The sequence below is a fragment of the Mandrillus leucophaeus genome, unplaced genomic scaffold (genome assembly GCF_000951045.1).
Source record: "Mandrillus leucophaeus isolate KB7577 unplaced genomic scaffold, Mleu.le_1.0 Scaffold824, whole genome shotgun sequence".
NCBI lineage: Eukaryota > Metazoa > Chordata > Mammalia > Primates > Cercopithecidae > Mandrillus > Mandrillus leucophaeus.
This window is the reverse complement of record NW_012108964.1, coordinates 769,024-794,511: the sequence shown is the minus strand read 5'-3', so window position 1 is coordinate 794,511 and position 25,488 is coordinate 769,024. Positions and strand designations below refer to the sequence as shown.

Sequence of the window (25,488 nt, the reverse complement as noted above, 5' to 3'; positions counted from 1 at the left end):
ACCCCAACCCCTGAAGAAAGGGACCTCATGGTTTCTCTATTGAACGACCATTTTGAGTTGCCTCAAGCATATATCCCTAAAAATAACATTGATCTTAATAACCCATGGTTTGCAAGCTATGAAAATTGGCTCTGTTTTGTATTTAAATGACGAATATTAGCTATGCATATATTTTGCATGTATCACTTTGAATTTAATCTAGAAATAAAGCACTTTATCTCAACTGCCATTTGGGAACTGCTTTTCTGAGTCAGACTATGAAATCTCAAAGCAACTCTAGAACTCTTGAGATCAGATGTAAGGTAGATGGGGTTACTCTGCTCTATCATGTCAAGTCCCTCCCATCATGAAGATTGAAAGAATTCAGAGTATCAAATGTAAAAGCAAGAAGGTACCCTAGTCCCTGAGGGCTTGACGACCACACCCGTACACCCCTGCTTCTCAAATTGAGCAGTGAGGCTGATGGGCAAAGGAGCGCTGCAAAGGAGGAAGTCAGATTTAGGGTAGATAAGACTTTGCAGACAAAAGTTGGAAAATCCTTAGGCAAATTCAGTCCTGGGGGAGCAGAAGCCTACTTAGAGCCTGAATTATTCAGATGTGTCACCCACAATCATTAATTTAACTATGGCTTGGTCACAAATTGCATACTTGATTATTGCCACACAGACACAGATGGAAGGGAGCACACGAGAGAAAATATGAATGATTTATTTTGAGGGATGTTTTTAGGACAAGTGTATCATTAACAGCCATTGAGGATGTAGCTGCTTTAAAACCTGCTACTCCAAGTGTGCACCACCCACCAAGACCATCCACAGCGCTCGGCAGCTGATTAAAGAAGCCCATCTCAGGCCCCAACCCGGACCACAGGATAAGAATCTGCATTTTGCAAGAGGCTTGAGTGACTCATACGCAAATTAAATTAGGAAAGCACTGGATTAGGTTCCTGTCAGAATCACCTTGGGGATGTTTAGACACTCAAGGACTCCAGACCCACTTAGGCCACTTAGCTCAGAATGGCTTGGGGTGGGGCCCAGTCATGATAGATGTTAAAGCTTTGCAGGTACCTCCAATGGGCAGACAGGACTGGGAATCCTCAGACTGGATCAACAGCGTAGGGATGGGCTTCACTTGCACCTCAGCCATACCAAATATTCATATAGTCATTGAATTCATATAGTCATATGTTTCATTCATTCAACTCTGTTCTGGCACTGTGCCCTGCCTTAGGTACAGAGAGCCATCCATGACCTCATGGACCTTAAAGTCTGAAACAGACATATTTTGAACTAATTTTACAGAACTGTTTTATTAAGATGTACTAATTCTACAGAAGTCTATGTGCTTTAAAAAAAAAAAATCATAGGCGAGGCACGGTGGTTCACACCTGTAATCCCAGCACTTTGAGACGCTGAGGTAGGAAGATTGCTTGAAACCAGGCATTCGAGACCAGCCTGGACAAAATAGTGAGACTGCACCCCCAGCTACTTGGGAAGCTGAGGTAGGAGGTAGTCTTGAGCCCAGGAATTCAAGGCTTAAGTGAGCTACAATCACGCCACTGTACTCCAACCTGGGTAACAGAGCAAGACCCCTGTCTCAGTGAAAAAAATTAAAAATTAGCCTGGCATTGCAATGCACATCTGTAATCCTGCTACTCAGGAGACTGAGGTAGGAGATTCCCTTGACCCCAGGAAGTTGCAGTGAGCCGTGGTTGTGCCACTACATTCCAGCTTGGGCAACAGAGCAAGTCCTTGTCTCTACAAATTAAAAAAAAAAAGTAATAATAATTTTTAAAAATCATAAGAACAACAGGTACAAAGAAAATAATATCATGAAATATCATTTTGAAATAAAACTAAAACTAGATTCAAATCACAACTCTGGTGGGTTATTTGACCTACAGCGAGAATATTTCCTAAAATAAAATGGGGCCAGTGGTTCAATTTCACACCTTTGTTGTGAGGATTAAAAGTGTCTGCTTGACAAAAGTTACTTTGCCGGCATCTTGACCACAGAGAAAACTAAGACTAGAACCCAGATTCCCTAACTGCTGCCCTGTGTTCTTTCCTCAGTCCCACATTGCTGGGCTGCGGAGAACATGGGGCGGGAAGAGCGGTTGGTTAAGAGTGAGTCAGAAAAGCTAGTGCAATGGTGGTGGCATGTTCCTGTAGCTGGTCATAAGTTTGCTGACAGGCCAGCAGAGATTCCTTCAAAGTCGTCCAGGAAGTTTTACAGAATAATAGAAAGTATATATAAGAGCCAGAGAGATATGAGGAAGAAAAGTGTATGATGCAGGATAAAGGATGTGGATTTACTTAGCCAGAAGACGGGGCACTGAAGAGTAACTTAATGATACTTGAGACACACAGAAGGTGACAGAATTTGGACTGATGGCCAGCTGTTTCCCAAAGCTGCTGAAAAACAGCTTTGAAACAAGAAGAGAGGGAACTTAAGGGAGCTGGTCCCTGATGTGAAGGCATGCCGACTGTCCCAGAGAGGGTGGTTCTGGGAGGTTAGTAGAATTAAGGATTATTAATACCTGATAGGGGAGGGGGAAATACTGGGTAAAGCATACCAGACAATGAGAAAGAGTTAAATAGAATCTTATTGGAAACAGAAAACATGTTGGTAATTCAAGATTCATGAACTTCTAGGTTCATGAATTGGATTCCTGGAATCTTGGAATCATGGAACTATGGATGAAACATTTTGTTTTAAAAAAAAGCATGGTATTGGAATATTAAATCATCAGGATTCATCAGATGTATGGACTTCTTTCTCTCTGACTTACTTTGACTACAAATAAAACCTCCCTTTGTATCAAAAAGGATGGACTAAATGTTCATTTACCACATATACCACAGTGAATCCTTCCCTCACCTTCTCATCAACATTCTTGATATATTAGTTTTGCTAACTGAAGATGAAAGGGCCAGGTATTAAGATTTCATCTGCTCTGTAGAATGAAATGCAAAACGAAGCTGCTAATGATTAGCAGTCTGCGCTAATCAAGAAATAATCACAGCAAGAATTCACGGGTAGGCCTTCCACCCATCTCCTGCTTCTCAGTTAAGTGATCTCAACAAGTGACAGAAGAGCAGCAGCAATCCCTCCTTCAGATGACTGAGGACCCCTGGCTTCCAAAGACTTACCGATTTCTAAGTCTTGAGGATCGCACTCAGAATGCCCAGATCATGTCTTCAGCCAGTACCACTACCAAGAAAAATTGCTGCCTCCAAAAAGAGTTGCAAAAACTTCGTTGCTTAGTCCTTCAATGCAACTGAGCAACAACAACAACAACAACAACAAATTTAATAAAATAAAATAGGCCAGGGGCGGTGGCTCATGCCTGTAATCCCAGCACTTTGGGAGGCTGAAGCAGGTGGATCACAAGGTCAGGAGTTCAAGACCAGCCTGGCCAACATGGGGAAACCCCATCTCTACTAAAAATACAAAAAATAGCTGGATGTATTGGCACACACCTGGTAATCCCAGCTGCTCGGGAGGTTGAGGCAGGAGAATTGCTTGAACCTGGGAGGCGGAGGTTGCAGTGAACTGAGATCGCACCACTGCACTCCAGACTGGGTGACAGGGCAAGACTCTGTCTCAAAAAGATAAAAATAAAAATAAAAATTAAAATTAAATGAAATAAAATAAAATAAACTTGGTTGGGCCTCTTTAATCTCCCATTTGCAATTCATGGTACCTCAAGATGGCCAAAATATACTTATAAACCTTAGGTGGATTTACAATTAGAACCATAAACTACTGAGTGCTCAACAAACAATTGAAGAAAATCACTTAGCAGGAAATCCTGCACAAAAGAAACAACTTCTCTGAAGGCTGGCAAAGTGAGGAAAATACATTAAATTTCATATTTCTGTTTTCAGTAAGTGAACATGCTAGGTGTCTGTGTCACGTGACAATTTACATAGCAGAGTAGCCTATTGAGAAATTAGAAATTATTTTCTTATGGGCTCACTTCATTAAAATGAGAGGAATTTTTGCATTCCATTCCAAAATGGTAGCTAGGCCCTGAAGTCTGGTTTTCCCCACCTCTGGGAGAGAATGAGCAAATGGATTTGTGTTGAGTTGTCTGAGAGGCAAAGGGATCTGAATGCCAGAGAGGAGTATGCCTGGTGTCAGGAAAGTAATCGACTTCTTGGGGACTAGGAAAGAAAGGGAGTTGTAACTGTTGATAGAGATTTGAGCAGCTTAAAAACAGTGTGTCCACGGTGGTGGTACCTCCCTAGGAATGCCTCCCACGGGGCCTTGGTCTTCTTTTCCATGACCTAGATTGGAACAGAGGAGACTTGGCCCGTGAAGAAAACAGATGATTAAAATACACTTGTGAGGGAGCCCCAGGGCTGGATCTCCAGCCTGTGGAGGCTGAGAACACGACAGTATCCTGGGTGAGATCATAAAGTAGACAGAGTCCATAGGTCAAGACTTCTCTGAGCCCTTTGAGTGGCGCTAAAGAGGGAGAGGGTACCCCAGTGAATGGCTGGGGCCGGTCTTCTTACCAACCTTCAGGGTCAGAGAACAGAAGTAATTTACATGAATTTAGAAAATATTTTAAAATGTTATATTAATCGCACTCAAACGCCATACAGTAATTTCCACCCATCACATCTGATTCTTAAAGAAACCAAACTGAGCATTAAGCAAGAATTTTGAGGCTGATGTTTAAAATGTAGGGATATTGCAAAGAATGATAATACAGTTTGGGACATTTACTATCCATTATTTCAGGTGTGATGCTTACTTTATGAGTGTCTTCTCAATTTCATAGACTAGACACTTTTAGGGTTCTTATCTTTAATAGATGATTCAGGAGTTCTTACCAGAAAATCTTTCGCTTGTAGTTTTTTCTGAATAGTAATGCATTTTGTGTAAGAATTTCAAGTCCTGACCATGTCTGCTGTTGACAGATTCAGAGTACACACAGGAAATTGATTATTTTATTGTTCTACTATTATCCTTTATAAAAGTACGTCAGAGAATATTTTCTGAAATAAAGGTATAACCACATCATAAAAGCTGCCGAGATAATCAGCTGTCTTATACCAGTATGTGATCACTCAAAAGAGAAGAGCGAGTTTATGGTATTGAAAAGGATTTGTGAAAATCACCTAGGCAGTAGGCTCCTTGTTAAAATCTTTAGTTTTATCCAATCATTGATCTCTTGTTTCATTAGCCACCAACTATAAAACAAAAACTGCAGCAGTCTTGATCTAATCATTGCCTCAAGCTTGCTATGACCCAGTGCAGAGAAATTATGGTCAAAAGAATTCAGCTTACCTCACATTGCTAAAGGATTTAAATCCTACTCACTGTAGGATAGGCATGGACTAACCGGCATGGTTTCTCCTGTCAGTGACACTAGGGCAGCATTACTGCAAGAGCAGTGTCTTTGCTGTCAGCCACTTGTATCACCTTGGGTAAATGATTTCACCCCTCTGGGCTTTAGTTTTCTCACAAGGTATCTGAGATGGCTAAAATGACGATCACTAAGCCCCTTCCAGCTCTGCAATTCTGTGAATCTATTACTTACATTTATACACTTAGAAAAGCCAAAAACATCACTGGAACAAATGCACTGATCTAGAGATGATGCCTCAGAACATGCCAGCTTTCCTAATTTAAAAGAAGATGCACCACTATTAAGATCTGCCTGTTTGACAAACTATTCTTTGCATCTATTAAAACAAGCATCCAGACAGATTATGCCACACAAACCAAATAACCTGATTCAGATGAAAGAACTGCTATGGTGTATAAAATCTTATATGCAGATATGAGGTGCTGATTGAACCTAGAGTGAATATATTATTCAAAATTTGAATTTATGTAACTTTCAAGCAGATCTAGAATACCCTGATCTTTACTTATTCAACAGAGAACTTAAATAAGCAATTCTGTGTCTGGCATGGAAATTTATGTAAAAGTTCTGAAGCTCTGTCTCTCTAATTTTCAACAAGAAATAAGGAAAAAAAGAAGAGAACCAACAAGATTTTAGAAGAGGAATATACAATAAACACACTTACGACACATGCAATGAATGAGATTATTGCTTATCTGTTCCTTTTCTTACATTGTTTACTGTTCCTGCAAATAAGAAATACTTGATTTAAAGTGTATAAATATCTGTCTTTGTTGCTACCAATCCACTTAGTGAGAGTCTTGGATTTTGAAATATTCTATTAAGTAGATGAGCAAATATCAGTAAATCACTTTATGAAACATTATGTATTGCTGGAAATGAAAAAAAGGTCAGTTTGACTTGCAATTCTGTATCTTACAATGTAACATCAGGCAAGTTACTCAGCCTGCAGGGTCTCAGTTTCCTCCTCAGTAAATCGGATACAGTAATACTGTAAACATCATGCTTTTTATGAAGATTAAATCAAACAATGCATGTGTTGTATCTGTATAATATCTTTACAATTACAATTATCAGTTATAATTACTGATTCCATTATTAAGCTAGATTCATTCTATTCAACTAGGTATAGTTTTACCACACTCAGAATCTTTTAAATATTATATATTCTTATTTAATTGTTGAGAAATAAACAGACTTTTTGAAACTTATTTTATATAAATGTAATGAATAGAAAGTACTTTTGCTATGAATGTTATCTATTCTTGTTATTCATGATAGTTATGTTTTACAAAGTTACCAGGAACACTGAAATAGCAAATACTGAACATTTGCTCCGGAGAAATTTGGGGTTAGGTTCCTAGGAACTTGTGGTTACAAGATTTTGATCAGTCAGGATACAACCTTGATGTATGTGTGTTTCTGCTTAAATATGTCTGATTTAATATAAATGTTTGGTTCATTAACTTTAAACACACTACCAATGGCACTGTAACTCATGTCTGAGCAAAGCTTATTTTCTCAGTAAGGTTCATCACAGCCTTCTTGTACTTAGGAACATTAGATAGCACTTCAGCACTACCCTTGGGGGACATTTTAAATGGCAAAGTCACCAACAAAAGGCACAAAATGTGCAAAACACGTGACACTACATAGACTGCAAAGAGAGAGAGAGAGAGACTTGTTTACAGAATGACAGCTGAAACATGAAGCCAGAATGTCACCATGTTCAACCTCAGTTGGGAATGTGTACTTGGCATGACTCACATTTTTCACAATTCCACACATGTCTGGGAATAACCCCAAAAGTGCCAGAAGAATTAATTTGGAGTTACAAATAAATCATAGTGGATTCATAAATACAGAATCCTCAAACAGTGAGGATCAGTTGTGTGTATGCGTACACTTGCATGTATTTACATACAAAATATATCTATTCCACACTGAATTGTGTGGCAGACACTATAGTATTTTACTTATATCTTCTGCGTTACTATAATAATTCTGTAATGTGTTTCTGTCACTTTACTTATAACAAATTGAGGGCTGAAGAGTTAAAACCACCTGTGAACGTTCCCATGGATATAAGCAGAATTTAAAACTGGGTCTGACTTCATAGCCTCTGTTTGTGGCCTCTGGTATTCTGTGTAGCACCTATTTTACAAAGAAAAGAGTTTTGTAAGATCAAGCAAGTGGATAGGGATGACAACCTCCTGTTAAACTGGAAAACCACTATTTTTTACCATCATATTTGACCAAAATTTAAATAACCAAGGTAACTAAATTTGAAAATAAAACTATAGACACTTAACTGCCTGTCATTATTCTAATATATGCTTCCAATTTTTACACATCCAACAAGTATTAATTAAATGCCTACTATGTGCCCAGAAGTGTAGTCATGAATAAAGGTGGTAATAACTGTGGTCCCTGCAGAGCACACCTCAGAATGATTCTCTATCCATCCAGCCTTGTTAGTGAAGACACACATAACCCTAGGGCCACTTCAAACTCTGAAGGGTCAAAAATGAAAGAAAGGTTATTGCTAAATTTGATGTCATTACCTGTTAAACTAATGATGTCTGGGAACTATATGAAAGATTGCACTCATATCCATTTTTACTGTGAATGATAGATGTGTTCATAAAAGCTCACAACTGAAACAATAACTTTAAGGGATAATGTAGCCACCAGGATAGGACTCTCCCGTAATACCATACAACCACAAATTATTACAGTAAAGGCTTATTTCTTGTTCATGCAAAATCTAATGCAGTTGAATGGCTCTCTTCCATCTTGTAGCCAGGTCTTAACACGCAATCAATTCCAAGTCTGGGGAAGATAAAAAACAAATGGGTGTCTCATAAGCAAAGTCTCTGCTATAGGTGCAGATGAATGTTCTTATTAATGCTGGATAGAACCTAACCATTCCGATTACGCATAATCTTAAAAATCACTTTGATGAATGGTGGAAAATGGAGAATAACTATAGTTTAAGGATTCTTTTCCGTACATCAGATTTTCTCTCATTCATATTTTCTTCAAAAGTAAGTTTCTAAAGAGAACAGTTAAGTGATGTTTTCTTCAGGATTTTGAATGAGATCTTGCTGATATGAATTTATCATAAAAAAGAAAAAGAGGTTGGGGGAGGAGAATCACGAGCTGGCAGGCACAGAATCAGGGTCTGTGATCTTTGCTGGTCGCCGTCAGTTAACTGGAGTTTGCTCGTATACTGGGTTGGTGTCCCCTCAAATTCACGTCCCCCTAGAATCTCAGAATGTCATTTTTTTGGAAATAGGTTTTTTTTGCAACTATAACTAGTGAAGCTAAAATGAGATCATACTGGATTAAAGTGTGCCCTAAGCCCAGTGACTAGGGTCTTTTTTCTTGTTTTCCCTGAGACAGGCTTTCACTCTGTCACCCAGGATGGAGTGCAGTGGTGCAACCTCAGCTCACTGCAGCATCAACCTCCCAGGCTAAATGGATCCTCCCACCTCAGCCTCCCAAGGAGCTTGGACTACAGGCATGTGCCACTATGCCTGGCTAATTTTTAATTTTTTGTAGAGAAAGAGTCTCACTACGTTGCCCAGGCTGGTATCAAATTCCTGGGCTCAAGCAGTCCTCCAGCCTCAGCCTCCCAGAGTGTTGGAATTACAGGTATGAGCCTGCTCTCAGTCACATCCTTTTCTTCAGTCCCTATCCCAGGCACCTCCCCAGGTCCCGACTGGTGCACAGCCTGGAAGACTGCTTCCATTTTATACAGAAACTCACACTAGCACCTGTTGTGAGTTTCTGTATAAAAAACCCATTGCCCCCTTGTTGCATGTTCCTCAAGATCATCCAGTATGTAGATCAGGAGTCAGTAAACTTTTTACGTAAAGAACCACAGAGCAAATATTTTAGGCTTTGTGGCCTGGATCATCCCTGTTATAACGACTCAATTCAGCCATTGCAGCATAAAAGCAGCCACAGACAGTATGCAAATGAATGAGTGTTATTCCAGCGGCTCTGCCAAGCATTTCAGAAATTCTAGTAAACATGCACCCATCTGGAGAAGGCAACTCAAGCTGCAACTCATTCTGCAGGAGACCCAGAAGATGCTTGATCAAAGTGCAGCTTGATGGGGTGGAAAGGTAGGGATTCACAGATCCCAGCTGCTCACCCTCATCAGACGAAGTAGCTGGCAGAAGCAATGAGCTGTAGTTCTATTATTCCAACACAGAAATCACCCCAGTTCAAGAGCCTGTTATTCACAGGGGTGGGGGCAGCATACCTGAGCAGAATGGTTCCCTTGCATCTTGATTCAGTTGATTGGATTTTCTATCTTCTTTTTTCTTTCCCTTTTGTTTTTATTATAGAAGTAATTTCAAGCCAACTTGGTTAATTAGGCAGAGCATTTCCTAGAGGAGCACAAGGCAGCCACCACGTGGAAGGTGAAGCCCTGCAGAAGCTGCTGCTGGGTGTGGCTGCAGGCAGTAAGGGAGGATGGCCATCCGAACTGCATTCAGGGAGCTATACTTGATAGTTCAGGAGGCCATAGTGTGGGTTTGCTTTTCCACTGCCCCCTGGTCTTTCTCCTGTACTCACAGTAACGTGAGATGAAGCCTCTACCTTATACTCTAAGGCTAGAATTCAGGTTGCTGTTTCGTTCCCTACGCATGGTCTCCAGCCCAGCATGCTTGCATTAAAGGGTGGTGTCCTGCCACGGTCTTCACAGCCTATCCTTTCCTAGAACCCAGGACTGCAGCAGGCCTTGCTACCATCTGCCAGGCTCTCCCAACACCAGCACACTGTCAGTTCATCTGCATGCTCCCTGGGCCCAGAGCCTCTGATGCTGGTGCCATCTTCCTATCGGGCTTTCAACCCTTAACCGGGGACACCCCCACAAAGACTACTCCTGCTGTTGGGACTCAGAAAACAATATCTCAAAATGAAGGCCTGAGCAACAGCTTCAGAAGTGAAGTTTTTCTCTGACATTCTCCTACCCTCCTGTCTCCCTGTTCCATTCTCCCCCAAGGCTAGCCTGGAAACCTGCTTCTCCAAGGCAGGTCATAGAAACCATAACCCCCTATTCCCCAAAGCCAACCATAAAATCCTAAAAACTATTACTCTAATTTTCCCCTCACTCCCCTCACCTTTCTGTGTAAAAACTGACCAGAAAGAAATTATCTGATCAACTGTGTTGGAGAGTAGGACATTAGACCCCCTTTCCCGAGAGGGTCCTGCCCCACACCCAGAAGTTAGGAGTGCTGCTCAGACAGACCAAAAAGACTCTTGATAGACAGGCCTTGCTGGGTATCCCCACTCTGTCCAACAGCATTAGATCATTCCCTTTTTGTGCTATCATATTTCTACATGGCTGCCCTTACTTTGCTGAAGTAACCATAAAAATGGCCAATTTCTACTGCATTTGGGTCTTCACTCTGAAGGCTGTCATGTATACATATTACATACATTTGCATGTCTTTTCTCCTATTAACCAATCTGCCTCATGTCTGACTACTTGCTCCCTTTAGTAGGAGGCCTTGCTTTCTCTGCTCCCCGCCAACAGTCGGGTTGACACCAACCCGAGCCAGGAGCCAGTTTAGCTTCCTAGGCCCTCCGATCTGTCTGGTGCTGCCACTTTCCAAGATCGTTTCTGCTCAAAGCAGCTTCAGAGTGGAATGGATGGGAGGGCACACTGCAGAAGGGGGTATGAGCTGGGTGTGAAGGGGGTACTGGCACAAGGCAGGACCAACCTGAGCCATAGCTTTTGGTGCACCACACCCTATTCATTCCCTTCTTGCCTATTCAGCAACCTGGTTTCTGCAGCAGGGAGGGCTGAGCCAGTCCCATGAACAGCCAAGACTAAGCCATCAAGTAAAGGCTGCACTTTGTTTTTTCCTTTTCCTGTGGAATATATTGATGACGGCTAACAAATTACCCTCAAGTTCCATTTCCCAGGTCTGAGGGTGTTTGAATTCAGGAAAACAACTGGATGCTCTGTTGTCTTGAAATTGTATTTAAATTCATGAAGAACTAGTTTTACCATGTGGCGACTTTTTTTTTTTGTTTGGCAGAAAGAATAACTCTCCCATTTGCTAATTGATGTGATAAGCAAACACGCACCTTCTCCTCTTCCATCATTACCTCCAAAATTTAAGTTAACAGAAATATTCTGCTTCAACAGAGAGAACAAATGGGCTGGTTATTAATTCATGGAAAACAGGTAAAAATTTTCCAGTGACTTTTTTTGAGATGTCTATTTTAAGAGATTTGATGGGGAGTAGGTTACAAGATGAATATGGAACCTTTAAGGGAGCAAGAATCAGGAGTTTCAATTGACTGGCTGCTTGTCAAAGGTTGATACACAACCTGTGCCCCCAAACATACAGAGTTTGTCTCCAGATTTCATGTGTTTTACAACCTCATCCTATGCCTGAATGTCACAGCCACCTTTAAAAAAACAATGTTGTTTAAACTAACTAGAAAAATATAGTAAAATGATTCCTTGCGATTCTCTAAGTAAAAGAATACATTTTTCTTAAGAAAAACAGTGGTAAGAATAAAAGCCAAGCATTGTTTCAGACTCTCTCCAGTTTCCAAAACACCATTTACAAAATAATTACACCTACAGTTTATGCATGATTCATTAGACAGCAGATAAAATGTACTGCTAAATTTTAATTGCGTGGAAAGAGTAGGCACCATGAAATATGCCCCCAACTTCTCTGGATTATAACCTGTTCGGTCACGTTTCTGCCACAACATAAATCTTGTCCAAATAGTTTATCTTGATTACATTATAAGAGTATTTTAGTTTCATGATGTGATAGACCGCCGAAGAATTTATTTTAGTTAAGCAACTAGAAGGTCAAATCATCAGTTTTCAATATTTAAGGTTTTACTTGTGAAAGTTAATAGGCTTGAATGACAGGATCGCCTGCAAGATGAATCACAGGGTCCCCTGCAAAGATGCTGAGAATGTAATCTCAGAAAAAAGAAAAAAAAAAAATCAGTTCTTGGCACACTAAAGTAGTTTTAAAGATTACAGTTTTCCTTTCTTTTCCTCCCACCCTCCCCTGCCAAGGTAAAAAAGGGATGATGTCCTGCATTATACAGACATTGGTAGGAGACCTCTCTATTACACATAACACAGCATGCATGATCCACTCTAATTGCAGACGGAATCTAGAAAACAGAATAGATATCACATCTTATATAATACACACTAGGCATGATAGACAACATCTTGCAGAACACACACAGCTCTTCAGCAGATGCAAGCTGCTGCAATACTTCATCAGAAGGAGCCAGGGTGATAGAATGAGCACCTGAAATGGTATTTAGGGGTCTTACGACAGCCAGGTCTGCTGAGCTCAGCCACCCTAAAGGCTTTGAGTGACATCTACCATTAGGCTCTGGTTCTGACAACTGCCTGTGAAGGAGGAGCATGATCCGCATGACAGGCCAGCACTTGGTTTTCAGGGTCTCCCCGCGATCACTGTTCCTGCACGTACCTGTGGTCTTTAATGGGGTCTTCTCTCCTAGCAAGAGTTTTAACCTCTTGGCGTGGATTTTGCCTTGATAATGGGAATCGGCCACCACCGCTGAAGTGAATGACATGTTGCAGAGTGTGCAGCACTTGTTCTTATCCACCATGTCGGCATCACTTCCCTGCGCGGGGAGAAAGAAAGGCCACGTTTGAGAGAGACCCATTCCATTCTTTTACAAATGAGGCTTATCCCAGATGAACTAGTGTATTGATACATCTAGTTTTTGTTCTGCAATCTCTCTCTCTCTCTCTCTTTTTGCCTTGCTTTCTACTCATCTTCTTTTTAATTTTTTTTTAATACTTTAAGTTCTGGGATACATGTGCAGAATGTGCAGGTTTGTTACATAGGTATACATGTGCCATGGTGGTTTGCTGCACCCATCAACCCATCATCTACATTAGGTATTTCTCCTAATGCTATCCCTCCTCTAGCCCCCCACCCACTGACAGGCCCCAGTACAATCTCTTTTTCTTCATGATAATCATGATCAAAACTTACTCAGTGACTGACTTTGACATACAGTTAGTTAGTAGCTATTAACGCCAGATACTGGGATTTCAGGACAAATTTGTGGAGATCAGTTATCCAAATAAAAACAGAGCCCACAATTAAGAGAGAGCATATTGAGTCTGGCACAGTAAAGGGAAGCAGTCTCTAATTGGACCCATTATACTCATTAAAGTCAGTAATATATCAGAGTTCAGATAGCCTGAATTATTTAGCAGAAATTATCATTTATTATTCTGCTCTGCTTTTGACCAATTTTAGCCTCACCAGGGTACATGGCCACGATGTTCAAGATTTTTAAAGATTTCTTTAAGGAATTAAGTGTTTTTCATAATTAACTCCATTCTGTATCATAAAGCTATGATGACTATGCTGGCTGGATTTTCTGGGAGAGTTTGTGTAATTTTCCTTTTCTTCAGGAAAGGTGATTCATTAAATGCTGCACAAAATGCTTAAATCCAGCTAGAATTTTATTCCTTTGTAAGGCTTAATGAAAATGAACCATAATTCAGAAAAAAATAAAATCTTGGTCAGAGCCTGTGACCCGCTATTGTGCACGCAGGTCATCAATTACCTATACTTACGAAGGGGAGAGTAATCCATTGCTTCCCCTCCTGCTTAGTTAGAAACGGAGGGTAGAACAGACTTTTAGATAAGAAGTTAATCTGTTCCTTAAGGGTGCAGCAATAGCCAAGCATCTCTTTGCTAAAGAGCCAGCTGCAATGAGTATATGGCCCCACAATGGCCCCTTCTCTTATTCCTAGTGAGCCCAGAGAGTACAATTTACAATTGGATGGTGAGGAGGATGAAGGTGGCACTGGCTGGAAGAAGGGAATTACATAGTTTATCTGTGGAGTAATAAGATGTCCAGACTGCTAGAGAGAGTGTTGCCTTACAAATTATGTGGTAGTTTGGAAATGAACTCCTTCCTCCTTAAGGCATTAGTCTGTAATATCTCTGATAATTAGCATTTCATCCTTGGAAGGAAGAGGGGTGTGTGTGTCCCAGGAGCAGGAGGCTGACCTGAAGTTCAGGGAGAGACTCCAAACATTGGTGCTGGGATGGAGGTGGTCAGTGAGTGGAAAAGGACCACTAGAGAGAGGAGGAGCTTTCCCAGTGGGTCCTCTCCTGCTAGGAAATCTAGTAGCCCTGAGGTTGTGCCCTTTGGCAATACTCTTGCTAAGAGTTTAAAGCCAAAGTGCTTTAAGTTTTCTCCATAGAGAAAAAAAACCCAAAAAAGTATGAATACTTTTACATCTGTGTGGAATACTATGGAGATGAAATGGACCTGGAGGGAAGGGGCAGGGTTGGCTTCCTGGGCCCCTGAGCTACCTACCTCCCCTGTCAAGCCTAGGAGATGGCATGGAAGCCAGGGAGATGGCATAGACCAGGATCACCAGGAAGAGGCAAATCAGGGAGTTCCTGAAAGGTTCCAGCCCATTAAATGAGGAATAGATCATGTAAGAGGAATGAAAGACCAAACTTGGTGTCTCTTTACTACATGCTAGAGGATATATATTAGTCTCACTTTTTACAATTTGTATACATTTGAGGGGTACAAGTGCAGTTTTATGACACGGATATATTGCAGAGCAGTGAAGTCTAGGCTATTAGCATAACAAAGAACTAAAAGTAGAACTACCATTTGATCCAAAAATCCCACTAATGGGTATCTACCCAAAGGAAAAAAAATCATTGTGTTAAAAAGATAACTTCACTCTTATGTTTATTGCAGCACTATTCATAATAGCAAAGATACTGAATCAACATAAGTGACCATCAATAGATGATTGGATAAAGAAAATGTAAATATATACACACACACACACACACACACACACACACACACACACACACCATGGAATACTACTCAGTCATAAAAAGAATGAAATCAAGTCTCACCCTTTTTTAAAAAGGAAGATTATCAGGGTGAAAGTGGGTGCTTGAATTATACCATTTTTTCTACCTACTTATACATGACATAGGTCAAAGAGTGTAATTTTTTAAAATTAGGAACAAGTTCATAAGCCAGAGCTTAATTCTCAGCCTTAGAACCTGTGTATCTGTTCATCTGTGCATTCTCTTTAGAATCTGTGCATCTGTTTCGCCACTTCCAATGGAAACTCCAGCCATGCCTGGCCTTTCTCCCTGAAGCTCTAACAGCTAGAAATGTCTAAAGAAAATCTAGGGGCCCAGAGATAGAGGCCAGCATCACCACACAAAATGACTGAGAACTAGTTTCCAGGGCAAAGAGTTGCCCTTAATGAATGAAAAATGGATTTATGGTATTCATTTACCCAGCACATTTTTAAGGACCTACTAATTGTGTTAGATGCTGTGGTAGATGAATATGACTCCATGCCCTGTTATCAAGGAGGCTGGCACCAGGAGAATTGGAGAAGCAGACAGAAAATAAGGGGAAGTATTATAATCAAAGAACTAGAGTCTCATATTGGACTCACATTCTCCTAATTGTAAGATAAAAAAAAAATAATGTAAATCAGGACTGTCTATATGGGTTTTCATCTTTAAGCCTTTCTTAAAGGAAATGCTGGAATGCCCTTCTGAATCACTCCATGTCTAAATCAGTTGTACTAGAATCTTTCTTCCTGGCTCATCTCATCACTTCCTTGAGGTGAAGCTGTTTTTTCTTCCTTCTTTTTTTTTTTTTGCTACAGGGTCTTGCTCTGTCACTCAGGCTGGAGTGCAGTGGTGCCATCATAGCTCACTGCAGCCTGGAATTCCTTGGGTTCAAGCAATCTTTTCACGTCAACCTCCAGAGTAGCTAGGATCACAGACACATGCCACCACACCTGGATAATACTTTTTTATTGTTTGCAGAGAAAGAATGTCTACAACCTGTTTTCCGGGCTGGCCTTGAACTCCTAGGCTAAAGCAATGCTCCTGCCTTGGCCTCCCGAAGTGCCGGGATTGCAGGAGTGAGCCACTGCACCAACCTAAAACCACTTCTGGCTCCCTCTACTGTCTGGGAGAAGTGAGAGCCAGTCTTTGGGTCTCCTGGGTGCCTTGTATATTCTTTTACAGAACATGGAATTACTGTACTTACTTGTTTTCATATTAGTCCGCCTCATGAGAGGGTAAAACTTCTTTAAGGTCTAGGAAATTATCTCATTGATAGTGAGGAGCCAGCACCTAGCACCTTTACCACACTGGAGGACCTTCAAATGTGTACTGAATGAATGGAGCAGAGGGTTCGCTTGTGGGATTAGTAACTTGTGTGACATAAAAGTCAAAAGAGGAGACAGGTAACACAGGGAGGTCTATGGCAACCCAACATTTTTCCAACTGACAGAAAGATGTCCAGGTAAAGAACCAGAGATGACAACAATTTATACACTAACTTGAGGGTTCAGTAGGGAAATATGTTAGTTTTGCAATGGTAGTTTTAATATATGTATTCCTAGACTTCTGCTTTTCTGGACAATCTCATTATCATATAGAAAAATAAAAAATAATAGAAGAGGAAAACCAATTGTTATAGAATAATGTATCATGGGATATAGTTATGCCATAGCTGTACGAGAGGGACCAGGCAATTTTAGGTACCTGATAATAGAGGGGCTGTGAGGCCCTGAAAAGTTAGGCAGCCTTTCATGCCAACAGTACACACTTAGTGAGATACTTTATAAAAGGGGCCAGTTATTCACATAGTGCAATTTTAAGTGCCACTAACACTAACTGCTCTAATGACACTGATAGATACACAACTATGCAGAATTTTTTTTTCTTTTTTTTTTGAGATGGAGTCTCACTCTGTCTCCCAGGCTGGAGTGCAGTGGTGCAGTCTTGGCTTACTGCAACCTCTGCCTCCTGGATTCCAGTGATTCTTCCACCTCAGCCTCCTGAGTAGCTGGGATTACAAGCATACACCCTACGTCTGGCTAATTTTTCGTATTTTTAGTAGAGATGGCCACCATATTGGCCAGGCTGGTCTCGAACTCCTGACCTGAAGTGATCTGCCCACCTTGGCCTCCCAAAGTCCTGGGATTACAGGTATGAGCCACCAACGCCCAGCCAACTATGCAGAATTTTAATTGCATATTCTTAGCTACCAGAATCCCAAATTAATGGCTCTTTGCAACTCTAGATTATATCATCTGCTATGGTTTGAATGTGTTGGAAACTTAATCCCCAACACAACAGTGTTGAGCAGTGGGACCATTAAGAGGTCTGAGCTGTCGTGAATGGATTCATGCTGTTACAGAGAGAGTGAGTTTGTTATCAAGAGAGTGGGATTGCTGTTCAACCCTCACTTCCTCTCGGTCACCATGTAATGCCCTCCACCGTGTTATGACACAGCAAGAAAACCCTCACCAGATGCAACCCCTCTGTCTTAGACTTCCCAGCCTCCAGAACCATGAGCTAAATACATTTATGTTCATCATGAATTACTCAGGCTGTGGTGCTCTGTTATAGTAGCACAAAAAGAACTAAGACATCACTTTCATTAGAGTGTCTTGCTGCATCCAGAGCAAGGTTGATATATGAACCAGCGTAGAAACTCCATAAAGTTTGATGAATCGACCTCAGTGAATATATTTAAAATTTCTGGCTTTAAGATTATCTTTAAAATATGAGTTTCAAACTGGAGGCAAAAATTCAGTCAGACTTTTTAAATGTACCGTCCATATTGCTGAAAGAAATAAAAAGAATGCTTGTGGAGTAACCTAAGGCTGCTCAGTCAAAGCATTTTGCAACATTAAAAAGTTTTCAGAAGAATTCAATCAGGATGGAAAACCTCACTGACTCTGGCTAGAAATCTAATCCCCAAACACGTTTCTCTTCTGTTATAAAGATTTCTTTAAGTTAATTCAGATGATTGTCCTCATTCTCTTTTGCTTCAGGTGAAGATAAAAAGCCTAAGAGGGAGACATGCACTTTCAGAATGGCAGAGTGAGGAGTTCGGTGAAACTCCTTATGGAGAAAACACACGTGTTAGGTAAGCTTCACTCAGGCATGCATCATAGTGCTGTTGGCCTTGAGTTCAATGTTAATCAAGCACTAGTACTTACATCCAGAAGGAGAGAGAGGAAATTCACTGATCTGTATGTGAGACCACTCCAGAAAACGCTAAAGAAACATGCATAGAGAGTAATGGAGTGATGGAAAAAAGGTGTCTAGATTTATGAATTCCAGAGATAACAATCGATAAAAAAGCATAGTGGATAGCATTGTTGTGAGGTTAAAAAGCAAAGAAATTTACTCTATATATGTATTTTTTTTTCAGTAAAGTATCTCTAAACAGAAACACACAAAACAAGGTTACATATGGATGGATTGACAAAAATATTGTGACCAGCAGTCTCCCAGACCTAATCCTGTATTTTACCTAGGAGCAGTGGCTCAGTATTTGCTAATTCAGTGATGATGACAACTTTATAGAACATAACTCCTGTGGAAAATGAGAATTAAATCTATTTCATTCAGGAGAAATAAAAATATATGTCCACATAAAAACTTTTACATGAGTTTTTATAGCCACATCATTCATCATAGCCCCAAAGTGGAAACAGCCCACATGTCTGCCAACTGCAGAGGGAGTAAATAAAATGTGGTATGTCCATACAATGGCATGGTATTTGCAACCAAAAGAATAAAATACTGATAGAGGCTACAACATGGAGGAATCTTGAAAACATTACGCTAAATAAAAGAAGCCAATCCATCACAAAAGACCACATAATGTATGACTCTGTTTACATGATATTTCCAGAATAGGAAAATCTATAAACACAGAGAGTGAATTAGTGATTGTCTAGGAATCAGGGGGCAGTCGGGGAGCAGGGAGGAGGGAGATGGGAGGGGAAATGAGGAGTGATTGCTAATGGGTAAAGAGTTTCCAAGGTTACTGTAGATCTGGCAGTCACACGGCTCTGTGAATATACCTAAAACCCTTGAATTTTATACTTTAAATAGGTGAGTTTTGTGACATATGAATTATATCTCAATAAATCTGTTCTAGAGAAAAAGCCTAAAAGATTCATTTAAATGATTTCAAAAGCCCAAAGATATGTTGCAATTTGAAGCTTAAGTTGTTTTTTTTTTTCTTTTCTGGGCATCCTCTGCTTGGAGGTGAAACTCATTCAGGAAGTGAATAATAACGAGGAGTATTTTGTTCATGTTGGCTCCTGTGTAGTATATGGAATGAATTTCTTTGAGCACTGGCTAGACATTCTATGATCCTGATAACTGGTGTTCATTTTGGCAAAAGACATTCTGTGGCTATAATGAAACCCCACTTGCAGTTGCTACTAAGCTACACCTGAAGGCAATAGTCATATGATACCTTCTGCAAGATGCAGAAATAACTGCACCTCTCAGCACATACCCTGTAGTAAGATAGAATGTCCAATAAATGCAACTATTTCCAGTGTTATGCATGTTGTTGCTTATATTCTGGTATTTAACTTTGGAGAAAACCAAAATGCAGAAAATGATGTCTCTTCTCTCCCACTTTACTCGGATCAAAAGGCCTGGAAGTCACATTTCCTGATTGACTATAGGGTCCTGGGCAACATTGTCTCCCACTGTTTTCTCTCATGCATCCCGTTCCACTCCATTTGGGTCAAGCTGTTCTCTCTCCTCCTGACCTGTTTAAGTCACATCCAGATATCAAGGTCCATTTTCTCCAAGAGTTTTTTCAAGATGTCTGCAAATTTCATCCACATCTTCCTTCCTGACCTCTCCCAGTCCTTAACATGCTTGCCATACATTTTGATTTGGTCCTGTCCTTTAATTGCTTTATTAGCATTTTGCTTATGTTTTAGAATTATCTTTCTATAAACATCTTAAAGGCAGCAAATTTACAAGAACTTTAGAAATTAGGCAGCAAATTTATAAGAACTTTAGAAATTATCCTCCCATCGTAGCCAGTGCCTGACACAGGTCTGGATTTATAAAACAGACGTGATAAACATGAACTAAATAGTTGAACGACTTGACACAGCCATTCATTAACCATTTCTAACTTGGTCACTTAACTCTGTTTTCCACCTAATGTAATATCTCCCTTGCTTTCTTACCAATATGATTGTTTTGTCTCAGGAAAAGGCCAACTGGCATAAAGTATCATTCATACACTGTACTGAAATGGATATAATGGGAATGACATGTTATTGTGTGAGTTTGTCCACATACAAAGGATGTGTCCTATGGCTAGAAGGTGAGTAATGTTCCGAGTCCCATGGGGAAGCTGTAGTGTCTACAGGAAGGCTGGCATGAACTAGACAGACATATGCCCTGCTATTTGGATACAAACCACCCACTCTGTGGATGAAAACTCCCAATTTCCATAGTATTGGAGGAAATGGTCATTTTGACAATAAAGGAAAGAGAGAATGAAGATTTCTACTGAAGAGGGATGAAGAATTCTGTTTGCCTTTGGAATTTGAATGGCTTTAGTTTGTTTTTTTAGTCACTGAAGAAATATTTAAACAGATGGTCACAGTAGTTGCAAGACCCCAAAAGGGAAAAATTAGCCAGAGTTCCTGAGAGAGGACAACTGTGTAAGTTAGAGAAGCCCCACTAACCAAGAGAAGTGGCTAGGAAAATGCCGCAAATGAATAGAGGGGCCGGAGAGAGCAAAGGTGGGATGAGAAGCAGTTGGGAAGATCACAGCACTTATTTCACAGTCTAGAATTAGATGACTTTGATATTTAAACGTGCTTATTTACTATTTGTCTCTGACCACTATTCAATATTGTACACCCAGTATCTAGAGCAGCATCATCCAATAGAAATACAGTACAAGCTGTAAAAGAGGCTACATTTAAATATTCTAAATGACATATTTTTGAAAAAGAGAACCATGAAATTAATTTCAAAAAACATTTTTTCAAATTTATTTTTTAATTGAAAGATAAAATTCTATGCATTTGAAGCACATATACATTGTGGAATAGTTAAATCTAGCTAATTAACATATGTATTGCCTTACATAGCTATAATTTTTGTGCCAAGAGCACTTAACACCAACTCTCTTGGAATTTTTCAATAATATGATGTATCACCATTAACTATAGTCACCATGCTGTACAATAGCTCTCTTAAACTTATTTCTTCTTTCCTTTCAGGATGTATTCAACATAAAAATTATTAATGAGGTATTTTATATTCTTTTTCTCATACTAAGACTTCCAAATCAAGTGTATATTTCACACTGATAGCACATCTCAATTCAGACTATCTGCATTACAATTGTTCAATAGCTCCTTTGAGTGAGTGGCTACTACATTTGACCATATAGCTCCAGAACTGAGTGTTTATTTATTGTTGAGTTTTTTTGAGACAGAGTCTTGCTCTGTTGCCCAGGCAACAGTGGTGTGATCTCGGCTCACTGCAACCTCTGCCTCCTGGGTTCACGCCATTCTCCTGCCTCAGCCTCCCAAGTAGCTGGGACTACAGGCGTGTGCCACCGTGTCTGACTAATTTTTTGTATTTTTTAGTAAAGACGGGGTTTCACTGTGTTAGGCAGGATGGTCTCGATCTCCTGATCCCGTGATCCACCACCTCGGCCTCCCAAAGTGCTGGGATTACCGGCGTGAGCCACGGAGCTCGACCAGAACTGAGTAATTATTAAATCTCAGTTAACCTTAAAAATGAATGAATAAATGAGGTGTCAGTGGATAAATACATAATAAAATAAATACATAATACAAATACAAAATAAATACATAAATTCCCATTTTTAACAGATCAAGAAAATGAAGCTCAGGGGGTTTAAATAAATTCTTCAATATGTCAGTCATCTTTTCAGAAAGTGGTGGAACTGATTTTTGAACTTTTGGCCGAATTCATGGATGTGCTGGCATCTTAGGTCAGTCTTTGTCAAAAACTCTCAACCATGCTTTAATACCCCAAAATAAATTCCTTATCATGACATTTAAATTCCGCTAACATCTAACGCTCAACACACTTTTCTAGTCTTTTCCCCCACGGGTGCTTTTCAGACATAATATGCTCCAAGCAAATTGATTTTTTTCAAGGTTAGGAACACCAAGCAGGCTGCCAAGAAAATGGCTCAGAATCCCAGCACTAAAATCCTCTGCTCCTCCTCCCCCGGCTGCCTGTTTCTGTCCCATGCTGCAGGTGAGTGAAGATTCAGTCCCACGGAAAGATCTCACTTTCAAATCAGGTGGGGAGCACACGTCTCCCCCACTAGACTAACCTCCTTCCCTATCTATCTTTCTATCTCTGCCCTGGCACATAGTAACTTAAAAACTCGTTGAATGATGAGTGTATGAAGAAAAACTAAACAGTCGATTGAACTCCCACTCTCCTCCAGCTACGTTAAGGATATGCCTACCTGTCTTTGTTCACTTGGTTCATTCCAACTAGAAATGCCCCGTCTGTCTATATGCACGGGCCACTCAGATACAATCTCCTTCATTAGGCTTCCCCGGGACATCCCACCGCGAAGACAGCCGATGCTTCCTCACTCGCGCGGAACTTCATTCAGGCCTGCCCCACCACTCCCTGCACCTGACAGCACTAAGCATATATCTTACTGTCTCTAATTGAAACTTCATTATTTGGGCCGAAAAGGTGTCATCTCTAACCCCCAGCACAGTGTTTTATGTAATGTGGTATTAAAAAAATAGAATATTAACTTTTAAAAAAACAGATTCAGATTCAAAATATACTTGATGAAGCTTTGGCTATAAGTGTATTGGATGTCACTTACAATTATTAAACATGAGATTCCTCCTCCGTCACATGGGGAGTAAAATCTACCTTATCTGCCTATTCATAAAAAGATAAAAGAATGCATTATATGGAAACACACTTTGTAATCCAGAAAATACTATTCAAAAATATTTGTATGTAAGTCAAATATCTTTGTGTGTATGTACATATGTGTGTGTATATACACATATATATAATATGTATATGCGTGTATATAAAGTGTGTGTGTGTGTATATATGTAATCAAATGGTTTAAAAGAATAGATACATATTATCTCCTTTCATTTACTTCTTGAAATTTACTTATATTTGATGTTTTCTCACTTATTTAGTGGTGTATATGATCAATACCATTATTTTCCTATTATATGTCTTGAGGGTAGAAACTCTGTTTTGTTCATAGCTATATCGTTGGTGTCTATAATAGGACCTGCCATAGACCATTTAATAAATATCTGTTGATTGATGAAAACTATGTACATACAAAATAAAATGAGAGTTCTCGGAAAATGTTGGCAGCAATGGTATCGTTTTTTCAATCTCTCTAAATTCCCAAATAAAAATAGAACTAGAATCGCAAACAAAAAACCCACAGACAATATTTATTACAAAACTAGGTGACAAGGTTGTTCTCATCAACCTCAAAACATAAGCGAATGGAAATAAACCAGTAATAGCACAAAATCTGCATGCTATCAGCATCTGTGCAGGGAAATAGAGTGAGCAATGAGAGCTCTGCTGGACCTGGAGCCAGAGGAACACTCAATAGCAGGAGGTATCCACAGAAAGCCTGGCGCCCTGTGTGAGAACAGCAGCTGGCATCAGGAGCACATGTCCCATCCCCACAGCAGATTGTAAGAGAGGTCTGTGGAGAGCCTGGAGGGGCAGACACAGCCTAGACCTGCAAATTTTCCATACAACCCACCAGAACTTTTTTCAGGCCACGGCTTCATACTAAGGAGAAACTGCTGAGAGTAGAATTAAAACTGAGGACAAAAAAGAAGGAGACAAAGCAAAGAGAAGGTTCAGACAAATGTGGGGGAGAGTGGAGTTAATACACTTCAGTAAACAAATCATTCTCTTCTTAAACACTACACTATACTACACACACACATACACACACACTCTCTCTCTCTCTCTCTCTCTCTAAAAGAAGCTCTGTTAAGTTAGGAAAGCAATCTTGATTTTTGTTTTGTTTTTGAGAGAGTGAATCTTGCTCTGCCACCCATTCTGGAGGGCAGTGAGTGGCATGATCTCGGCTCACTGCAACCTCTGCCACCCAGGTTCAAGTGATCCTTCTGCCTCAGCCACCCGAGTAGCTGGGATCACAGATGCCCACCACCATGTCAACTAATTTTTGTACTTTTAGTAGAGATGGGTTTTCACCATGTTGGCCAGGCTGGTCTCGAGCTCTCAACCTCAGGTGATCCACCCACCTCAGCCTCCCAAAGTGCTGGGATTACAAGCATAATCCCAGCAAACAAACCAAAACAAAACAAACTATAAATTGAGAAAACTCTCCTACAATTAAAATTAAAGGAAGTATATGCAGTCATCCTTCAGTATCCATGGGAAATTGGTTCCAGGACCCCCTACACTTGTCAAAGTCTGCAAATGCTCCAGTCTTTGAAAGAAAATGTCAGTGTTTGCATATAACCTACACCCATCCTCCTGTAGACTTTAAATCATCCCTGCATTACTCATAGTACCTAAAGAATATAAATGCTATGCTAATAGTTATACTGTATCTTTTATTTATATTATTTTTACTGTTGTATTGTTATTTTTATTTCATTTTATCAAATATTTTTGACCTGCAGTTGGTTGAATCCATGGATGTGGAGCCCATGAATGTGGAGCTCCAACTGTATTGAAAGAGCCTCATGTATACCCCTAAATGTCAACCCAAAACAACCAACACAAAAAAAAATTTCCAGTAAAATTACTAAACCTTATAGAAAGATATTTTTAAATTACCTGAGCCTTTAAGAAAAAGATGGAAGGAAAAGAAAATTAGATTATCATCAGACATTTCAACTGCAATGTTTCATTTCAAAAACAAATGATGTAACATATTTTAGATTTGTAAAATAATGTGTGACAAATTTTGTATATCCAGCAAAGCTGACATTTAAGTATGAAGGGCCCAGTGAGAAAACAGGCAAGAACTCAGGGAAGCTTATTCTCATGAGCTGTCTTGGATGTGCCTACTAGAATGTAAGATTGATTTTAATAACCAAAATGACTATGGAGACATTGATATAAGAATTGGTGGCAGCCGGGCGTGGTGGCTCATGCCTGTAATCCCAGCACTTTGGGAGGCCGAGGTGGGCGGATCACGAGGTCAGGAGATCGAGA

General features: G+C 40.1%; 1 protein-coding gene across 2 annotated transcripts in view; it reads right to left on the bottom strand.

The window, feature by feature from the left end:
- ZMAT4 (zinc finger, matrin-type 4) overlaps nucleotides 1–25,488 on the bottom strand; it is a 413,388-nt gene that overhangs the window by 170,807 nt on the left and 217,093 nt on the right. For both annotated transcript variants that reach the window (XM_011968037.1, XM_011968036.1), the window contains exon 4: nucleotides 12,883–13,039. In XM_011968037.1, coding sequence (XP_011823427.1) covers nucleotides 12,883–13,039 — 157 coding nt within the window. The remainder of the gene's footprint in view (nucleotides 1–12,882; nucleotides 13,040–25,488) is intronic.